Source organism: Gymnodraco acuticeps, unplaced genomic scaffold, assembly GCF_902827175.1.
Source record: "Gymnodraco acuticeps unplaced genomic scaffold, fGymAcu1.1, whole genome shotgun sequence".
In the NCBI taxonomy this organism is placed as follows: domain Eukaryota; kingdom Metazoa; phylum Chordata; class Actinopteri; order Perciformes; family Bathydraconidae; genus Gymnodraco; species Gymnodraco acuticeps.
In genome coordinates, this window is record NW_022992308.1 from 455,917 (window position 1) to 478,969 (window position 23,053).

Consider the following 23,053-nt stretch of genomic DNA (forward strand, 5'->3'; position numbering starts at 1 on the left):
AGTGTTTGAAATGTTAAATATGGCACTGCTAACAATCCAGTTTATATGAAGCCAAGGCTCACTGTGTGTTGCTTTGTCTGTGAGAACAGATGTTTAAATTACCAGTAATTCAAATGTAATGTTCCCACACATCAGAGGGCTTTTGTCCTTCTTGTTTTTTGAGGACACTGTTCACCTCAACTTACATTTAACAGAATCCTCACATAGCAAGGGCAGCTCTGAAGGTGTATCTGTGTTTTTTGTAGGTCACAGTGACCTTGCCAAACTTTAAGACAGTCCCTAAACGCCATCCTGAGAATGAGATGGACGTGAGATCACAGTGACCTTTTACCACCAACATGTTATCAGCTTATCCTTGATTTCAAGGCAAGGTGAGAGCCACATTTCAAGACATTTCAAGAAACTCCCTCCAGGTGTTCCTGAGATTTCACGAGAATGGGATGGCATGAAAACAAGAACATTTATATTTCACAAAGTAAACTGTTTCAGGACTTTACTTACCATCATACCCATAGTATTACCTGGTTTATGCATATGTTATTAGAATAGTTTTAGCATACATTCACTATCATGACATCAGTGTGAGCTTCAGTTGAGTTTGTTTGTTAATCATGTTGAGACTGATGAACGCAGTGTATAATAAAGTGTAATACAAAAGCAGAAAAAGTACATAAACTTCATGCAAAAAGTAAATGTTAGTCGAAGGTATTAAAACGGAAATGGAGTTGACGTGCTGGATGAATGAACACATAAATGAAATGGAAAAACAAAGATGATATGATGACATACATGACGTCACTACTATTAGTTTGCTGAGACACTACTGGATGGATCAAACATACTATGTGCATTGCTCACAAAAGCAGCATAAACTTCTTCTAAGTGTCAAAGTTAAAGCTATTTGTTCTCAAAGGGTATTAAAAAAGCTCCAGGCAGAAACATCTAATCGGAAACTGATAATTGCACACTGAATGATGTATGAGCTTCTTATACAAGTCTAAATGTGATGGGTTGATTTCCGTTCATTATGAAAGACGTAGGACGATGGTGGAGCTGAATAATAGCACCAGGATAAATAACCTTTTAGTTACACAGCAGTATGGTGGACTACCACAGTACTTAAGATAGGGTTTAAGATAAGCCTAAGTAACATTAACTGTCACACTTTAAAGTACATAGATGTATTCTATCATCAGTGTCTCATGTTAGGTTTAAAAAGTAAACTGACTGTATTTACTACTGGCACATTTGATCCATCCATATATTTCAGTTATAAGTTCCATGCAGCAGTGACAAAACATGAGATGATGTAAAACAAAACTAGGCACAGCAAAATTAAACCGAGCACCTTACCATATCATCAGCCAATGTTTTTATATGTATGTTCTGTTGGAGGGAGGGCAAAGTGTGAAAAACAAGATCCAAAAGAAAATGACAACAGTGCACAGTATGTATCCCATTGGAAGTGTGCGCACATGTACAGTATCCTTTGGATAGTATCTCGTTTTCTTATAACCAATTAAGTTTCCGACTGACAAATGAAATTGTATACACCAGAGAGGCATAAGGACAATGCGATAAATATCCTGAAACCACAGGATACATGTGTTTTAGTTGTTTAATGAGCATATCCTGGACACTGTACATGTGGAAGAATAGTTAGGATAATACTTGATGATCTCAAATGATGTGTTCAAATGAATGTAACATCTTGTGTGAGAGTGAACATCCCAAGCACACACACTTGAAGACACAAACCAAACAGATACATAAAAAAAGACATATCAGGAAGTACCTTAAATCGCAGAGACATAATGAGAAAACACACCTGTTCAGAGAACCCATTGGAAACATGCAAGTAAGTGCTGTTTGGATATCGTTTTGTGTATCCCAAGATTAATACACATTAGCAGGGCAATATGTTACAGTCTCGCATGGTTGGCCACCAAAGGGTAATGTTATCTCTGTGTGTTCTAAAGAGCATCTCTTGTAGTGCAGGTGGTCCAAAAGAATCATTCATGTTCACTAATTGTTAATATAAACTGCTCTCAAAGATAACTCCCAACTTCTCAATTATCTTTGTGTGTTTGCAATCCTTTGCGTCCTCACAAAATGTTACAAATAGCTCATATAACAAAATGAAAACCACAAGTTCCCTTTACTACAGATGTTTATCTTCATCTGAGACACAATAAGACAGGCTACTGCCAAAGGCTTGTGGCTCTGCAAGGGACAGCCATTTCAAACACACCTCAAATGGGAAGCAGCAGCAGCACCGCCATATGCTGTGGCGCTAGGCTGTGAAGCACTAATGAGTAGGGAGATGTGGGGTGGTGATGGCCATAAAGCCTGCCTCTAGCCGCAGATTTCTCCACTATTCTAATCAGGAAACTACTGATGCTGGGGCGAGCAAACAGATTGGCTCTAACCTGCACCTCTCTCTGTGAATCTTCATCTGCTGTCGCTGTGGGCAACACTGAGCCGACATTTAAACTGCCATATCTATCACTAGTTTTGTCTGCAACAGCTGATCAACAGTTATGGGATAAAGCTATGAAACATAGAAAAACAAACCTCTGTCTCCGTGCACACTTTGTGTTGTCCAAGCTGATATTTCACATCAACAAAACAAATGTGTCATATTCATCCGGCATTATGCATGAAAGGCTCTGTCTGGGATGTCCATGTCTTTTGTTCACCGTCATTTGTGTTAGTTTTTCATATCTGCAAAACGTCTCACAATATTCTGACCTGAGCAACAACTTTCCCCACTTCTAAGTCAGGGTATGTGTCATTAAGCCCAGCATTCTCTTGCAGTCTAAACCTGCGTGAAACAATAGCTAATTTTCAAATGGAGTACTTAGACATTTTCTAATCAATTTAACAACAATCAAACCACTGTTTGGTTAATTGCCTTGACTTGAGGGCCTTTCCTTGCCCATTATCTTGGCAACATCGCAACAACGCAATTTAACATCTAACAATTAAGCTTGCATGTCCTCTGGGCTTCTCCCGCTTATTAAAGTAAACTTTTTCATCGTAATAAATGTTTATTACCAAACACATATTCCTCTAAATAACCTAATCAAATTAGCTCTGGGTCCCTCCTTAATCAAATATGATTATGACTCCATGCAGATCTTTAAGAATGAATTCGCAGAGCAATATCCCACAACTTGAGAGTCAATTTGGGTACACAAAGCCATATCAGTGTTCACATAACACACAATAACTTTTTTAATTAATCTTGCAAAATACAATTAGTGTTAATATTACATTATCTCATTTTGATATCATCCTTCTATTGATTTTAGTTTTATTATAAAAGTCCACTGGGTGTCACATCAAAGACAGACAAAGGACAGACTTTGTTTCAAATCGCCTACCATTGCACAGCTTTTAAAAAGCAACGCCTGTTATTCCCAATTGAACGGACCATCTGTATGACGTCATTTGAACTCACTCACTGGAACTATCGCTATACAATCAGATAGAGTATAGGAGGAAATTGGGTTTTACTTGAATTAGTTCTTATAATATCAAGTTCTCTGGAAATGCTATAAGGCCTTGTCATCCTGTGTTTCTACTAACCCATCATTGTCTGACAAAAACGTCATAATTTCATAATTGTATTCTATCAGACATTTGGGGTTAAGAAAAATCTTATTAGCAATACAAAATTCAAGTAAAAACATGCTTTGTAATTCCTCAGTAGACTTGACCTTTCTAAAGGCAAAATTGTGTGACAAACAAAATGTAATTGTGAAGGAGCGCACTACAGGTAATGCACGCAACACGCAAAACATTGCTTTTGTTGAAAAAGTTGCATGGAAAACCTGGTTTGCTTATAAACATATATATATATACAACAAGAGTATAAAAGCATTACATATGGAGTCACACATACAAAAATCGCAACACACCTTAAACTCCTAAGGCTTTTATTGAGCAGCATATTTATCAGTAACCAGAAAATACTAAGCTAAAAGAAAAAAAAATGGATAACCTAAATGCAAAGAAATAATTGTATCCACAAGACTAAAAATACTGCCAATGAATCAGGTACTAAATAAGAGTGCATGTGCAGTCTAATTTGAATAATATGTCTGTACCTATTACCAAACCACGTATGAGATACCAACCCAGTCTCACGGCATTTCGTGTTCACCAACACGATTTTTAATCTATTGATTCGTGTTCACCAACACGATTTGCCCCTTTTTTTCGTGTTGCACAGCACGATTTTAAAAGCAATGTATTTCTACTGCCTGCAGCACGTCTTTTTCTCCGGTCGGGTCGAGGAAGACCGGAAGCTGTGTGGTTCATAAAAACATGTTCTTACTCAATATCAAGCCACAGTTATTGCTTTTATTTGAAATCGTATAATTTCGGACTTTTGTTGCCGTCTGTGAGGAAAATAAATGGGGCTCAGAGCCTCAGAATACGGAAATCTGTATTTTTAAATATTTTTTTCCTTCTAATTCGATATTCTTTTCAAAATAACACACTGGTATTTACTCACCAATAACACACAATTATCCTTGCTTTTATTTATTGGTTTAATTCCATAATCTCGGGCTTTTTTGGCGTCTGTCAGGAACTGAATTTCAAAATAAAAATAACCGGAAACAGACGTAGACATTTCGAGCGATTACCCAAGATCCTCAGCTATGGTTTTAAGCTCGCTTATTGGATGTTTTAGCCACAATGCATGCTGGGATTTGGTGTTTATATGATATGAAATCCGGAAAACATTTTAAAAGAATAAAATAATACTTAATTCCGAGCGCTCTTGCTTTTCTCTTTGAAAGTCATCACATAACGGCATTGTAATACACGGTTCGGCTGCATTGTATATTACAGATCTGCCGTAGTTCTTTATTTATAGAGCCCTGATGAGAAGACCTTTGGAAAAACTGAGAAAATGCCGCCGAAACTGAATACTTGATGTGGATCATAAATATATTCAACAATTAAACAACATCTACAATTTCTCTTCACACAATACGTCTCCTTGCAGTATCAACACTAATTCGGCTGACTTTTATATTTGATCTAATTCACAGATAGGTTATATCTACACCATAACGGTGCACAGCTGATATAAAAGGACTGTAGTTTTTAAAGATATTACTGATTTTCTTTGAATGTAAGAATGTAAATACTGAGTCTGAAATAGTATAGCAATATGCTGTAAAATTATGTGAAAGCATGCATAAAACTACACATTTTCAGATGTTGTACGAAAACAAAAGTGTCCTACACTAATAATACAAAGTTATTATGGCTGTGTGTACCTTGTGTGCACCGCCTAGTGGTTAAAGCACGTTATTGAATTATTGTGTTTTATTTGATTAAATATTAAGAGTACATACTTTCATAGGGGGAAAGTATAAATATAGAATATAAAAAATCAAGAAGATACTATAAGTGATCTCTACAATAAAACAGTTTAGTGCAGCATGTACAAAGATATTAATAGGAGGAGGTGCAACACAGAAAAACGAATGAACCTTTATTTAAACATTAAATAACAGATTAAGGTCTTCTTTTAAATAAGAAAAAAACTTTGGGGGTATCTATCTACAGATAAATATTAAGCCTGACAAAGTACTTAACGTCTAATATATTGCTTTCCTGCAATGTTAACTATGTTGAAGCACTTATTTTAACTGATATTATACATATGAATTATACTCTTATGTATGTAGATAGAATAAGAAATGTGCAGAATATGACAGTTTAATGGTGGAGGTACACACATATTGATAGATGTCTTGTAATGCACTGTTGAGGAACCTGTGACCCAAGTGTTTCATTCATTGCATAACTACACCGTAGTTGTGTATATGATATGTCAATAAACCTTAGAAAATCTTGAAAGGGATGTGAAAAATAGCCATAATATACAGTCTTTAATTAACTATTAGTGGAGAATAACGAGTAATGAATATACTTTATTACTCGTTTCCATTCATGTCAATTGCAGATACATGTTTAGTCTTCTCAAGCACCAACTATCAAATATCTCTCCTGATTGTTGGCACTTGACAATCACCTTACCTGAATTTTACTCAGGTGTAACTAAAGTCTGATTTAAGGGTTGTTTATATTTCACATAATTAATCAGAATCTGCAAAGTAACTCAAATAAATGCAGTGGAGTAAAAATACCAGGTTAACCTCTGAATTGTAGTGGAGTAGAATTACAAAGTAACAATGAGCTGTCATGTGGGTATTAATGCTGCGCATTATGGACACAAACGATTTTCACCCATTTATTAATTATATGTTTTACATTTGATAACACCAATGTGTTTAATACTGGTAACTTCTAATTGTGGGAAAAACGAAAACGTTCAGTAGAGACGTCCCATAGAACATTTTGCGAAACACAATAGCCAGCATGTGTAGTTCTGGGGGGGGCGTTCGATTCCAGTTTTGGATAGTCTGGCGTGGTTTCGTTCCATTTCAAACAGCTGTTTGACGCTCTGCATAACCTTACGGGGACTGTAGTCCTAAACGATAGCTGGGGATTATGGGTAGTGTAGTGTCTTCGGCCATCCTAAACTCAGAAATGTTGACAATCGCAATGATGCTCGAAATGTCCCTTATAGGCCTACGTCTGTTTCCGGTTATTTTTATTTTGAAATTCAGTTCCTGACGGACGCCAAAAAAGCCAGAGATTATGAAATTAAACCAATAAATAAAAGCAAGGATAATTGTGTGTTATTGGTGAGTAAATAACAGTGTGTTATTTTGAAAAGAATATCGAATTAGAAGGAACAAAATATTTTAAAATACAGATTTCCGTATTCTGAGGCTCTGAGCCCCATTTATTTTCCTCACAGACGGCAACAAAAGTCCGAAATTATACGATTTCAAATAAAAGCAATAACTGTGGCTTGATATTGAGTAAGAACATGTTTTTATGAACCACACAGCTTCCGGTCTTCCTCGACCCGACCGGAGAAAAAGACGTGCTGCAGGCAGTAGAAATACATTGCTTTTAAAATCGTGCTGTGCAACACGAAAAAAAGGGGCAAATCGTGTTGAGTTGTCTGAATAACTTTAGAGTAAGATAATTGGTAGTCATTTTTGTTCAAATCAAGATCATTCAGTAAACCTGTTTCTTGGATCAAGGTCCTAAGTTGACAGCATTTTAGGGATGTTTATTGATTATAAACAATTCTCAGAGATGTTTACTGAAATGTATCTTTATAATTTATCTATCCAGTCCATCTTTCCTCAAGCAACAGAAAGGTTCCCATGCCATAAATCGGTGAGTTGGTAACAAATATGGGAGTAAAACTCTGAGGGAGATTTAAGTATTCAGCTCATTATGAGTGCTGAACAGCACATGAGATACAGTGCCACAACTGTAGGCAGTGCCACAAGCACACACATGAGTCATGCAAACACACAGAGAAGCAGCCTCTTGAGCAGCACAGAAAGCTCTCTCACACACACCCACCATAATGTGAACTCTCCACAAACTGGGAACTATTTAATCAAGCACAGAACACATAGTTATTACTCTTAAAAAGATGTAATATTGACAGTATCAGTGTTGATTTAGTTCTCAAGCACAGTATTGACTTTACATTTGTCCTTCCAAAAACTCAAATATTTTTCAGAACATGTAATATTGTAAAAAGACGATAAAATAAATGCAGTACGTTTCTACGAGAGGTGACTTTAAAAGGGCATGAGCCTGTGGTAGCTTTATTATTTCAGGACAGTGCTTGGACTGTTTACAGCTTCCCAAAACAGCAACTAATGAAACAGGGAAGCACAAAAGCCAGTAGAGCTAAGATTTGAATGGCACCACACTGACCATGTGACTGCAGACTAGCACAGCTCTGCCCTCAGGTTATCGCCATCTCTGTTGAAAGCAAATTTGTAGTATCACACTCATGAGTGGGTGAGCATGATATGCAGCTATTACAAAAGTAAAGGTGAATAAGACAGGTTGGAAATGTCAGTGTATAATATTCTTAAACTGTTCATGGCGTCACAAGAAATGTCACTTTACAGACTATGGAATTAAAAGATATCCAGAAAATACTATTTGAACTGCTGCCACTTTGTGATGTAATAATAACTTCTCAAACTATAATAGCTACAATTTGAAATAAACGTGCAACTATTTTTTTATTTGTATCACTATTTTTTATTTGTATCACAATTTTTTTATTTGTATCACTGTAATATATATTTAATATGTATATATGACCAAAATATGTATATAAAATTGCAAAACTCTGTCCCACACTCTCCCTGTCAGATGCGGAACCACTGGTCCATGCCTTCGTCTCCTCAAGGCTCGATTACTGCACCGCTCTCCTCATCGGGACTCCTAGCGGGAGCCTTCAGAAGCTCCAATATACGTACAGAACAGTGCCGCTAGGATCCTGATGAGGGTGAGAATATGCAACCACATCACATCCGTTCTTCATTCCCTACACTGGCTTCCTGTCTCATTCAGGATCTAATTCAAGATCGCACTACTGACCCATCAGTGCATCCATGGGAACGCTCCGTCATACCTAAAATAACTACTCACATCACAAACCTCCACACGCAACCTCCGTTCCACAACAAAGCATCTGCTTCGCCCCCCAAGGAGTCGAGGACCAAACTCCGCACAATGGGGGATCGGGCTTTCTGTGCAGCTGCTCCTCACCTGTGGAATTCCCTCCCAGAACACTGACGCCTTCAAGAAAGGCCTAAAAACCTTTCTTTTAAAAAAAGCCTTTTGATTAATTGTTTGTTTTTATAATGCCTCCTGTAGCACCTTGGGATTGCTGTTAGCAATGAAAGGTGCTTTACAAATCAAATGTATTATTATTATTATTATGTTAATTTAATACATTTCTTATTTTAAAAGTTACTTAACTGTATATCATTTGAATTGTATCTTTAATTGTATTAATCTTTAATCTTGTGTGAATCTGTGCTGTCGTTTTTCACTCTTACCCTGTTGCTGTTTAAACCACTGAATTTCCCCACGGGGATTAACAAAGGTCCATCTTATCTTATCTTATCTTTTATTTGTATTTTTGTAATTTATTATATTATATGCTGCATTGTTGGAGGAGCTCAGAATTTCATTGCCATTTCTACACTGTAGCTTATGTGCATATGACATTAAAGCCTTTGAATCTTAAAAAAATGGGACATTATGACCTCGTATCTCCGGCTGTTTGCTAATGAGTGGCCGCTATACAGTATGTTTTTTTCCGGGGATATAATACATAACAATTACTGAATTGTGTGTCCTTTAACATAGGATGACACATGATATCCCTGAGTCAAACCTTTTTCATTAGACATTAACCTTTGGAATATATACAGTGTTTGATATTAACCGGGCAGTGAATTAAGTCCCCGCTGTCGGACAGTTAGTCGTGCATATGCATTGAGCTCTTCCACAGTGTCCTACATTACATGAACATCATTTTTTCGACAAATCAATTACTATAACTTAATCATTACACTTTACTATAATGTCGATTTGTATCCATCCATAAAGGCTACTGCTATGGGGACTTGAATCTAAGAAAATGCTTCTTTGACACATTATGTACTGTGTGTCTCAGCAGATGTCACATTGTCAAATATCTCGCATGATTTAAAAATAAGTGTGAACACAGCTGTCCATTTAACACTGATAAATAATAAATGAAAGCATGATGGTGATAACAAACACCTCTTTTCATCAACAAAAGAAACCACCCCCCATTGCAATCCTTCAATGTCATACAAGTAAAAGAGCTGGGATTCCCCTTCATCCTGCACTTGATCAGTCAAAACACAGACTACCACTCATGCATCATCACATTACTATATGCAACTATGACCAAAGTGGATTCATTCATTGTTAGACAAGACTGGAATGCATGATGCTCAAGATCCCCATACATAAGTCTTAGATCCAACCCACTGATGCACATGAATAGGGCTCATCTCAGAGTGGGACATTAGAGCATTGGATCTGTCTTTTTCTTAAACTGGGAGGGAAGCATTCTTCACCACTTCCTCTCCCCTACTTCCTGAATGCCATAAAAATGCTCACATGTGTTCAGTTTCCTGCCGCTTCTCAAACGTCTCCCTGACACAGCACGGTTATATTCACTCAACAACAAATAGTGGAAAAGTGGAAACAAATATCAGATAAGAGTACAGTGTTTCCCACAGATATGAAATATACTTGGGCGGGTGGTGGCAGCGGGCGGGTGGTGGCAGCGGGCGGGGGGTGCGCGAAAAAAAAAAGTTTATTTATTGACTTTTCATTCCGGTATAATCATTTTGCGCAAAGATGGCGCTGTTTGTCAGAGCACTTCATCCTTCTGGGATTTCATGAAGAACAGCTCCAACGCCTGTGTGTATGGGAACGCCTCTGGTGCTGGTCCATTAACCGCCAGTGTTTCCCACAGATCTGAAATATACTTTGGGGGGTGGTGGTAGCGGGGGGGGGGGGGGGGGGGGGGGGGGGGGGGTTGAGGTGACGTGCAACAACATTAACATTAACCTTTCTGTTGGTCGCTTGTTAGCAGACCCTTCACGCGATGGCAGAGCGAACAGGTACAGGCAGGGCCCATAATGATAGCCCTATAGTTTAAATCTACTACCCACACATGAACATATGGAAATGGGTTACTATTTAAAAAAATAAATGTATTTATTAATGTATTTAGGAACCTATCCATGTGATTTTTAGTGGGGGTCGACCTCAAATCCTCTAGGGGGGTCCAGGGGCATGCCCCCCCGGTAAGATTTTATTTTTTATTTTGGAGTTAAATGCATCAATCTGGTGCATTTTGAGGGGAAAATAAAGAGACTAGATCTATGGAAACACCTATATTAAACAGAACTGTATACATTTCAATAATCATAAAATCATGGCCATAACCAATAACATACCATTTCCAATATGAAAAAAACACTGAAACTTGTTTATTAATTTATTTTTGGTTCATTTATAGTTGTGAGTGTGTCTGTGCTCCTGAATCAGCCTCTCCTGTCTCCCTCCTCTCCCCCTGCTCCTCTTTGAGGCAGCAGCAAAGACTAGTTTTCTCTCAACAAGTTTTAAAAGTGTATCTTACCTTTTTTCACCTAGTTAACTTTTTATTTATTTATTCATGCATATTTTACTAATCACATCACATTTCATTTAGCTGACACTTTTATCCAAAGCGACTTATAATGACCGATTACAGGGACATTCTCCCTGGAGTAACTAAGGGCTAAGTGCCTTACTCAAGGGCACACTAGTGATGGTGTTCCTGGCGGGATTTGAACTCACAGCCTTCCGATCTTCAGCCCACCTCACTATCCATATGATTAGACCAATCACTACCCTCTCAAATGGAAATATGTGTTTACATAAATGGTGACCACACCATTTGAGACCCACTGAGAACTTAGACTAAGTTAACTATCTAAACACTCAGAGAGTGCTTTACCTCACCTGAGCTGAGGTTCTCCCGAGCTTGAATGACACACAGACCAATCAAGGGTTTTGATTTATGATCTGTATGACAGTGGCCATGTCGGCAGGCCACATCATGTGGACAGCCAGTCACCCTGTGTGAGGCAGGCCACTTAACAGGCCAGAAGGAGGCGAGATCAGAGCAAGGGAGCGAGGGATCATTGTCTACAAGTTAATCGATCGCAGATGGCGTGGACGAATACAAAATATATATATTAAAAAAAAAATTATAAAAAAAAAAGAAAAGAAAAAAACCTAAATGGGTCGCGAAATATACTTGGGCGGCCGTTAATATACCTGGGCGGCCCGCCCAAGTATAGTCTATGTGTGGGAAACCCTGGAGTACATGAAACAAACTTGTTGAGGTTAACCCCGTGTGCAACAAGCTAACAAATTGTAACCACATGCTGACATTACCTAAAATGATCCCTGAGGCTTGCCTAAAGCTCATGTATCAAAGTTTCAAAGGCTTCAAATGACACAACTTCCGATGGCAGCGGCAAAGTAAGGCATAGTAAATAAGATTCACAATGTGATACTGTCAAAATTGTCAAGAGCATGAAAGTTGACAGTATTGTTGCCTAACAAAAAACCTTAATTCAGACACAAAAATGTACTACACTAGCTCTGGCCTAATAGGTAGCAGAGCTGAGTGATACATATTAAATCAGTCACAATATCTTATTAAAAGTCACACTGGAATTTCAGCTGCCATTCAAGTGTTTCAGAAATATTCAGAGAAAAATGACAAGTAGTGTTATTCCAGACCAATACATATCTATAGCATTGTAATACTCCATAATACCAGTGTTTCCCCTACCATTGTCTTGGAGGGGTGCTGCTTTTTTTTTTAATAATACAAATGTATAGCACCAAATTGCAACCAATCTATCTACTGTCACTTTTCACATTGATCATGTGCTCTTTTATTATATAAACTAAATACTTTCATTTTAAGTTATGAGTTTAGTGTTTTGGACCCTAAGAAACACTGATGCATTAATCAATACAAATAATCCACAGCTCCTCTCTCTGCTCCAGAGGATTTAAAAAAATTAAATATCCCAACAACCCCCCCCCCCCAAAGCAGTAAACCTAGGGGAAACACTGAATACTAACGACGAATCATACAAATCAACTGCATGCAGAATGAATCGTATTGTGTTTCCTTTCCACCAAACCCTCCCATGTCCAGGGTCTCTCATTACAGGGGGACTGCTGAACTGTCCATTCATTACTGAAACCCTAATTACTTTAATGAGCAACTAAATGACACGCACGATTACATTTATTAAATCCTAATTAATTAAAAAGGGTTAATTACAAGCTGCAAACACTCTCAAATAAAACCTGACAGAAAACGATGGACATGTGCCAATGTTGACACTATGCCAGCTTCCCATTGTCCTATTTTAAAGACTGTTCGCAATGTAATTTTAGAAAGCACTTCATTTGACCAACAAAACCAAAGCATGACGGGCCATAAAAACATCATGTATCTACTAGGTCAAGCCAACGAATTAAGCTAACGTTACTATAAATTAGCATAACGAAGTAACAACACTTCGATAATTATCAACACAGGATAACATCGATGTGAGGTTAAAATGTTTAATTTGGATTTAATTAACACCAAGTGGTCAATGTTGATATACCGAGGCCATGAGTGGACATGGTAGCTAGCTTCGAGTGTATGTCAACATTAACACTGACGTTTTAGTGTTTGAAATTGTGGCGTTTACTAACCTGTCAAACTTATTTGTCATCATAAGGGTGTGGTTAGACAAAGTTGTATAGTGTAGTGCCGAGAGATAGGGAGTCAGAGGCGGTGCAATGAAGGTGCAAAAGGGTAATTAAGGTCATGTTATCCGGTTGCAGTCCGGGAAGAAGAGAGAGAAGTCAGGAGGGCACACAACATATATAGTAAACACGTAACATGTCCGTGTTGGAACAATACCCCCAACTGTAGTTCCATGTATGAATTATGAACCCAGAGTATAGGTGGTCACTACACAAGCCCCCCCAGAATTCAAACATGGCAAAATCCTTGCGTCCGGGAGGAAACACCACAGGGGCTGAGGAGCGTGAGGTTGCAGGTGAGGGCCGGGCCATGGAACGGGCCGTCGTAAGGGGGGCCGCAGTAGGTGTCGTGGCGAATGAAGAACACATCCACCAGAAGTAGAAAGCTGGGTCTCCGTGCGTGGGGATGGTCGTGAACATCCCGGTGGTCCCCAGCAGGAAAGAGCGCTGCCCGGCTGCAGGTGAAGGCACAGCGGCAGCGGGCATGAAATCTCCGGAAGGACGGAGCGGAATCCCAGGGAGGCAGGAGCAGTCACCCCGGGAGGAAGGAGCTTAACCCGGCCGCAGGCAGACAGACGCACAGCGGCGGCGGGCACGAAGTCCTCGGCAGGCGTCGAGGTATCCCCGGAAGGCAGGAGCGCAACCTGGCCGTAGGCAGACGCGCAGTGGCGGCGGGCACGAAGTCCTCGGCAGGCGTCGAGGTATCCCCGGAAGGCAGGAGCAGTCTCCCGGGAGGAAGGAGCGCAACCCGGCCGCAGGGAGACGTGCAGCGGCGGCGGGCACAAAGTCCTCGGCAGGCGTCGAGGTATCCCCGGAAGGCAGGAGCAGTCTCCCCGGGAGGAAGGAGCCGTGGACATATGAGAGGCCAGACAGGGTCCCGGAGCGCGCCACCCATGGGTCGATGGAGCATGGGCGACGTCCGGAACTGTCGAGGCGAGACGGGGTCCAGGAGTGTGCCACCTAGGCACCGATGAAAATGTGAGTGGCGTCTGGAACCGCCGTCGAGGTGGTGAAAAGGTGAGAGTGTCCACACGAGGTCAACCGGCTGGTCGAACCTCCTCTCCAGCACCGGAAACAAAAATTAACAGTCAGATGTTAACCGACGAATGTCGACAGCCGTTATGAGGTAGCCGTTAGCCGCTAGCTGGCTGCCAACGGTATCTGCTAGCCGTCGTTAGCCAACGTGGTTAGCTGCTAGTCGCCGTTAGCTAGCGCAGCCGGGACGTGCAGCCGCACGCCCCGAAGAAACAAGCCCACGAGGTAGCAATCCGTTTGCTGGTCGACCCAGCAGGTCGTGCATCGTCCCCCTGTTGGATGGAAGGCTGATGCGGGAATGGCGAGCAACGTCCCCAGCTCTTCTGCGGGGCGCGCACCGAGCCTCAGTCCGTGTGCCGGTGACAGCCACGGACGATTCCAAAAAATCCCCCGCATTTCGAGAAAAAAACGTGCGTTCTTTTTGCCGTGTTCGGGTCCGTCCCGGAAACTTCTCGAGACGTGTCAGGGTCACCAGTGTAGTGCCGAGAGATAGGGAGTCAGAGGCGGTGCAATGAAGGTGCAAAAGGGTACTTTATTAGAGAGTAATTAAGGTCATGTTATCCGGTTGCAGTCCGGGAAGAAGAGAGAGAAGTCAGGAGGGCACACAACATATAGTAAACACATAACATGTCCGTGTGGGAACAATACCCCCAACTGTAGTTATGAACCCAGTGTATAAATAGGTGGTCTACAATAGCAGTTTTTGTTGGAAGTAAAGCTCTGTTACATCTTATCCACCCGTGCCTTGAAGCTAAACAATTTCCACACAGTTTGACGGTTACCCTAGCCAAAAAAATCATAGTTGCTGGGAGACGGGTCGGCTAACGTCAATGATAATTAGCTGCACTTGGCTTGTTCCTGTAGCTCGTGGCTAACAAGTAGCATGCTCCTGCGCTCTCCAGACCAGACACTTTTGACGCCAACACAAATTTCAACACAGCAACTCTCCTACCTCTTTAACACAATAGAAAGAAGCCTGCAGCATAGCTAGTAGCTACAGATGGCATGGCTGATGGCATTGCACATTTACTGAATATGTACTGACTACCACAACTTGCATACCTATAGGTTTTGTTCAAAGCAAAAGTGTGTCCTTTTCATTATCTTGTTGTTATTTTACTAAGCACATATTCCCCTACTTCCCACAGGACCAAATACAAACACTTTCTTTTATTGAACAGAAATGTTGGCCAGTTTGTCTAATCATTGCCCAGAATTCCTATACTGTGTTAACAGGGAATCACATGAATATGACCCCTGTGCCTTGCTATATTAGCTTTAGTTATATTTACGTTTTTCTTTACCACAAATTCACATTTTCTGAATTGTCTAATATGAAAATTATGTTTAAACAAGGATGTAAAAGCAGAGGTATTTTACTCCCTTGGGTTGTTATTTTTGTATAGTTTACTAAATATTTTTTCATCATATTTCTCACTTAATAAGTAAAGTAATAAAATACTTGCTTGTTAAGTGAGAATGGGTACAGTACTGCAAACATTAGATTGTTTGATTACACTAGGTAATTAGTTCTAAGTTTACAACCAATCATCCTAATCAAGTTGTACATTTTGATAAGCATGTTCATTCAGAACTCATAAACTAAGGTGCTGACTAACTGTTCAACCTATTTGCAGTAAATGTGTAGAATAATGGCGGAAAGGAGTAGAAAGTAATCTGTTATGCAGTTAACCCCTAATCAGTTTCCCTCCCACTCACACTCACACACCAACAAACGACCTTTGAGATACAGATCACCCTTGTTCCTTTTCATCTAGATAATAGAAAAGTAAAAGCTGACAAGAACAGCCTGTAAACTAACATGAATCAGTCTGTTAACTGACTGATTACATTACAGGATGAAAATACCTACCAAACACAATGCAGATGAAAAGTACTGGTACTTATGCCTTGTAGTAACAAATTACGTATTTAATAAACAAAAATGTATTACTTAAAACAAAGCATTGTTTCTTGAACAGCTTCACGATTCTACATACTTTGTGCAACTAAAGCCTTTGTTAAATATAATGTGTGCTCGAGCATGAACATCTCTGATGTATGACAAATATCTGCTGAGTGGATTGTTTCATATACTCTTATATTACTGCTACTAGGGCTGTGCAATTAATCGTATTTTAATCGCGATTACGATTATGGCTTGCGACGATTATGAAAACAGCATAATTGACAAAATACGATTATTTTTGCTGGGTGCGCTTTCGCCCCTCCCTAAAAGCCCACTCGGCCACGTGGGAGTGACATGTGTTGTGAGGGTTCAGCGCGAGCGAAGATGTCAGAACAAGAGCAGCAACTCGTTAAAAAGAAGGGTCAAACTATTTCCACTATTTGCAAGTACTTTGGCTTTCAGGAGTCCGACGTGGAGCAAAACAAAGTACAGTGCAGGATTTGTTACCAGGTTGTGTTGGCACCACACGCTAACACAACCAATATCTTTAATCATCTGAAATACAACCACAAAGTGCAATACGACCGGGCAGTAATACAACAAAAAGCAGATGCCCGCTCGACTTCATCCACCACATCATCACAGTCATCGATTCAGGACGCATTGTACAGAGCAACGGCCTACGCGACGAGCTCGCAGAGACACAGAGATATTACAGGTGCCATTACATTTCACATCGCTAAAGATATGTGCCCAGTTAGCACTGTTAGCAACCAGGGCTTTAAGCAACTTGTCAACACGTTGGACAAGCGTTACGCGATGCCGTCTCGGTATTATTTCAGCAGGTCTGCGCTGCCTGCACTATATGACAAATGCCGTGGGGAAGTTGAGAGAGATGTGGCTTCAGCTGACTACTTTGCTACCACAACAGACCTATGGTCTAGCCCAGGGGTGCCCAACCAGTCGATCGCGAGATGTGTCTAAAAATAGAACAACAATATTCTGTTTTATGTCCTGTAACATAATCTTCCTGTGCCAGAATAATGCACTTGAATGCATCAAAGCTTTGTGATTGGCCGGCGTCACCCCATGTGTCGGGGCGTGGCTGAGGGTCTTCAGTACAGGTGGCAATATTGTCACCTGCCTGCGCTCATCTCTGAAACTAGACCATGTAAACAGCCTGGTGTTTCTTGCAAAAAATCTTTAAGAGATGACACGAGCAGCCCTACCAGCATTTGCCATGGTGGCCTAAACATTTCTATTTGGTCTTAAATTGTAGTTCAACATTTATTTCCTGTTACTTCTGGACCTTGACGGTTGGCCAGCCTTCAACGTTTAACTGAGTGGAATATGTTGAATATGTTTTACCAAAATGTTGGCTATATGTTAAGGAGTTTTCAGTAGGTTGTGACAGTGCACTGCATCATATTTGATTTAATTTATTTTGGTCTAATTTATTTTTATTTATCATATTAATAATATATGTTTAGTATGGTTTTGGAAGTGCGCTCCAACATATTTGTTGATCTTGTTTATTGGTAAAATATTATTTGTTTTAAAGTTCAATAAATGGTCAATGAATAATCGTAAAAATAATCGTGATATCAATTATTGACCCAAATAATCGTGATTATGATTTTTGCCATAATCGCACAGCCCTAACTGCTACTATACTACAACTGTTCCTCTAAAATTACAGCAAAGTCGTTAAACATTATCATTCCTTCTTACATCATAAAGGAGTCATGTTTAAGTTTTCTGGTAAAGAGAGAATTACTTCACTTTGAATTCAAATGTCTTTATGAATAGAGTGCCACAGTGACGCATCCTAAAACCCGGAAGTAAACTCCTTCCGATTCCTTTGACAAAAAACAATGCAATTTCTCCATAGGATTTTGAATCATAAATCTATCGAATCTATCGAAATTATAAAAGTAGGGTAGACATGTGGATATTATCCGGCTGAACAAAACGTGATCTGTCTCTTCAATTTGTGTCAACCACAGACCTTATTTCGAGCTATTTTCCAAAATCCTATGGAGAAATTGCATTGCTTTTTGTCGAAGGAACCGGAAGTGGTAAAATGCTGACATACTTCCGGGTTTTAGGATGCGTCACTGTGGCACTCTATAAGGGCACAAAATAAATGACTGTTTTCTAAGTTGCAATTGAAGGTTTAAAATAAGCTTGTACTTATAAAGTGTGCGATGTGAAGTCCACAAATATATATGCTGTTCTGTGTGAGGTCATCTTTTACTCTGGTACGCAGAAAGATAACATTTATCCTTTTCTGTCAAACCTGCTCCTCTGAATTCCTTTAATATGACCTCATTCCAACTGCCTTTTATGGATGTGATGTTTTCTACAGTATCACAAAAAGGACATCATCACAGAGTAGACAAACAACACATATTCTAATGTCCTTGTCTGTGTTGTTGAGTATCTACATTCTGGGCCGAAAGCCCGAATGCAACTGCTGTGATGTAATCCTACCCAGTGACTTGTTAAACAAACGTACAGCTTTCAGTGTTTCTCCTCTAAAGCCTGATTTGACTTTGCTGAGACCAAACTGTGCCAGTGTCGGCGACTTTGCTTCTTAGCCATGCGAATAGTAAGTGTACTTTTCATCAGCTCCTAGTGTGAAAAGACAGTGACAACGTCTACTTTGATCCAGCTCATGATGGACATTAGCGCATGTCTGGAACAAATCCACGAAGCCTACACTGCATGTCAGTGATGTAAGATTAGCCCCATATATGGTAAAAACTGTAAATATTAATGTAGAAGTAACATTAGTAATGTTAAGTGTCTAACCATGAGAAAGAATGAGTAAGAGATGAGATAATCATCTGATAAATGTTCATTTCTGAGCAGATTTTAAGTTCCTGTTTCAGTGATTACATGTTCAAGTACCTTCAAGTACATACATGCAGACAAACGTGGAGCTACAGTTTACATTGGGTTAGCTATGAGTGGGGACAAAAAAAAGAGAACAGATCATGGCTACACCCAGGGATGAATGATTACTTCCTCCCCCAAACTAAGTGCTGAGATGTTTGCAGCTGCCACAGTTCAGGCTTCCTTTGCTTCGGACTGCTCTGCCTGGAGGATTGAGCAACAGGGCCCTGAGACCACTTTAAGGAACAAAAAGAAGTGATCTCACAGAGACTTTTCACTAGTGATTTGCTGAAAAGCTTACGTCATCTAGATTCCCTTGCAAACATGTTTTTAACTTGGGAGGCAGGATATTCAAGAGTTGCAGGTTGTTGATACTCAAGACAACACCCTTTAGGTAGTTCTGGGAGAACATGTCATTTCAGTCCATTCTGGGATTTCCTGTCCGGCAGTTGTTATGGTCACACTTTCCCTCACCTTTACTTTGCTGAACACAACCAGTGATTAAGTGTGGGAGTGTTTACCCAATCTGAAACACAGCAGTTGTGTTAGACTCCATTTGTCACAGTTTTAGGACTGGTTTTATACCAGAGAAACACCACCTACATAAGTGAGGTGTTGGTGAAGTAATTAGCAGGCAGCCCTTGTGTGTGCAATCTGTCCAACTTGGCTCATTTGTCACTTTCTGTAAAAGTAGAAACAACTCAATAGAAAAGTAGATGGCAGAATATAAAGCCGTTTTAAAACACTACTTTGAGTCAGTTGACGGCTGCAGAGAGATATTTTAGGAAGTTCAACAGCAGCCAAGCTTTCCACGCTGACAAACGTTGAAAAGCAGAAACAATAATCAAAAGCAGGCAAAGTGTATTGTCTGTGGTAAGGGAAACTGTAAATTTCCACCAGTGCTTTCTACAGCTGATGACAGTGTGTAAGCATTGACATACATGTGACAGAGATTTACAGGTTTACATTCCACCTAAGACAGAGAATGCAAAGCGGCTAAAGTTCACCAAATAAGGCGCTTGCTCTTAAAGAAAGAGACACTGTTTAAACAAGTACTGCAAAGGGTGTGATTAGAAGCTATTGATCCAGACTTTAAACACAATCCACTTCGACTATTACCACGACAACCTCAATTCTTGATCTCATTTCCAGGCAATAGCATGCAGGAATAGCTTAATGACATCTCAGCTCCCATAAAGCAGACTCAGGGTAGCTTACTTTCTTAATAAGCACAATCCTTACTCCACATGAACTATTAAACTACTTCAAGCCAAAAGAGAAGCCAAACTGACTTGAATGTTGGCGACATAGTTGGTCACTTGTTATCTAATAGATAATGTCCTCCTGGGACTGTCATAATTGAGCTGATAAAACAGTTCAGTCTGACTGAGGATAGGTTTTATCAATCACACACACTCTCGCAGTTCATGAAACACCCCAAACCACGTAGATATCCTGCTTTGCAATGAGTCATTTTGTAACTGAACTTTGCATAATATTAAAAAAACACTTTGTAGCCCAACTGTCACAACAAGAATGCTCTTCAGAGAACTTTCAGGAGATGTATTGACGAGGATAATCACATGATGCACTGAGTGCTTTGAAAAGTAAAGCACTCAATGTAACAATATCTCTTTAGCTGAACTCTCACAGCTATTAGCCTCTCTGTATTCAGCTACATTAAAAAGCAATAACAACACATCAATAACTATTTGAGCCTCATCCTGCATTAAAATAGAGATGTGCTGCATTGACAACATGGTCTTTACTATATTTACTCGAGTTAAGTATCAACTTGGCCTGGTTTGATTTGACTTTAACATTATACAATTGTATGTTAAAAGCCTACATTTTCAGTGCAATGTGCCCAACAAAGCCGTTATAACCTGAGGTAAAAATGCAAACGTTTTGCTACCATGGAGTAGTGCAACTTTCTCAGGCTCACTAAAGCTGAGGGAGAAGTTAACCCTTGCTTGTGGGAATACAGGATGTGACAGTTCACTGCACACTTCTTCCATACAACAGCAACGAGCCATGAACACCTACCAGCTTTTTGTTTTTACCCTCGTCCTCGTTGGACTTCTTTTTAGAGGGTTTATTCGGGTCCTCCCCGCCGCTGGCTTGATCCATATTTCGGCTTTCAGTTAGTTCCCCTCCAAAAAGACTTGATGCAACCTCCTCAAAACTTGGCAAACTCCAACAGCAGGCTTTTAACAAGACAGCAAACCATCCAGGTTAGGTCTTTTCAAAAATCCATTCCGTTTAAAAAAGTTTTTTAAAAGTATAATGTTGACCGGTTTCAAAAAGTTCCTGAACAGTATCCAACAGGCGAGGGGGCTGCTTGGAGAAGAAGAGACCTGTGTGGTAGGATATGGTATCCGTCCTGATGTCTCCTCAGCTAGGCAGTAAGTCAGTTCTCACAGCGGTGATGGCTCTATACAGAAGAACACAATATTATGTTAACATTAGATAATTAGTTTATTAATGACTTGGGCGTTAACTTGAACAAATGTTTGCCTCAGCAGCCTTTTTAGTATGCAGTTTGCAGACAGTGAAGCCGGTATACTGTGATCGGTAAAACAGATGTAAACAATATGTAGAGGTAGCTATAGGGAGCTAGGCTAAATTAAAAACCAATGCATTTTTACACTTACAGACAGATCCCTTTGTTTGAAAACAGGTGTTAATTGTTAGAGAAAGCCAACTTAAACCGTGTAACTCAGCAATAACAAAGTAGTAACTGACAAAAAAAGGTTTCAAGGCAGCCCGGATTCTCTGACAGATGTCTACGTTCACTGACAAGGCTGTTATAGAGCTGACAATACAGTCATTAATCAGAATCAAAGAACAATTGTTATAATAGGGGAAATCACCGTTGTTCTCTCTGATTGGGATACTTTACAGTGATGTACACTTTAGCCAGGCAGGCTAAATGGACGACCGTTAACCGCCGAACATAATTAATTGTATCAGAATCAATAATACACAAGCACATGCAGCACTAGGATATAACTTACAGAATGAATAATAACCTAAATGTGAAATAAAACTCACAAAAACCCATCCAGAGCTTACCTTCGCAACCAAGCATGAAAGCCAGGCCCACGGTGATTCCGCCCACCCGCGTTGTGATTGGCCCACGAGATACGTCAGACGTGGGGATTTCAGTTTCTATTGGTCAGATTTGCTGACAGTCATAAGGTCGGCGTGGCGTCCAAGGGGAGGAGCCTGCTGTGACGTAAGGGTCAGTCTGATCTCACAGCAAGCGGATGGGACTCAGTCATTTGTAAGAATAGATCTGTGATTATTATGAAAGGGGGGCCGCGGATAGGACTGCGGGCGTGAATGACACACCCTTCTATGTCTATGTGTCAGATAATAACAGCTTGGGTTATTGTTTTGTTGCAACCCAGTTACATAATAGTGTCCACAATATTGTCCGACTGGGTGTGTTTTGGTATAATCCTTAAGCATATTTAGGCTTAAACGTGTGACTATGTATTGTTTGTATGTATGGGTTTTTAACACGTAAATGTGTGATATGATAGTAGATGGTGGTTGATAACAATCTTTTTATACATTGATAAAAAATATCTTAGTCTCAATGGGTATTCTTTAAATAAAGGTTGAATAAGAAAATCTAAATCATTGTTTGAACGATAATCTATCAATGTGCTTGATAATAAAAACCCTTACATATATTGTGCTGTTGTCAAACAAGTATTCAAACAAACAAAAAATACAAATCTTCTCTCTTGTTGGAAAATGGGCTTGGTTTGTCTACTGCCTATAGATAATGTATCCAGTAACACAGCACAAGTCATTTTGATTAATTTGATTTCATGACACTAAAAGGAAGTTCTCTTTCACCTGATCACAGAGAGATGTGATGACACCCTTAATACCACATATCCAAAT

The 23,053-nt window shown here is 39.8% G+C and overlaps 1 protein-coding gene across 10 annotated transcripts in view; it reads right to left on the reverse strand.

The window, feature by feature from the left end:
• The window catches only part of diaph2 (diaphanous-related formin 2), a 402,550-nt gene extending 380,280 nt beyond the window's left edge, over positions 1 to 22,270 (reverse strand). For 5 of the 10 annotated variants that reach the window (XM_034208120.1, XM_034208122.1, XM_034208124.1 and 2 more), the window contains exons 1-3: positions 22,211 to 22,270; positions 21,182 to 21,569; positions 1,354 to 1,386 (exon numbers count right to left, since the gene is read on the reverse strand). In XM_034208120.1, the coding sequence (XP_034064011.1) occupies positions 1,354 to 1,386; positions 21,182 to 21,265 (117 nt within the window). In that variant the 5' untranslated portion in view covers positions 21,266 to 21,569; positions 22,211 to 22,270. The other 5 variants (XM_034208115.1, XM_034208118.1, XM_034208117.1 and 2 more) reach the window with 5 other exon arrangements.
• Between the last annotated feature and the right edge of the window lie 783 nt (positions 22,271 to 23,053).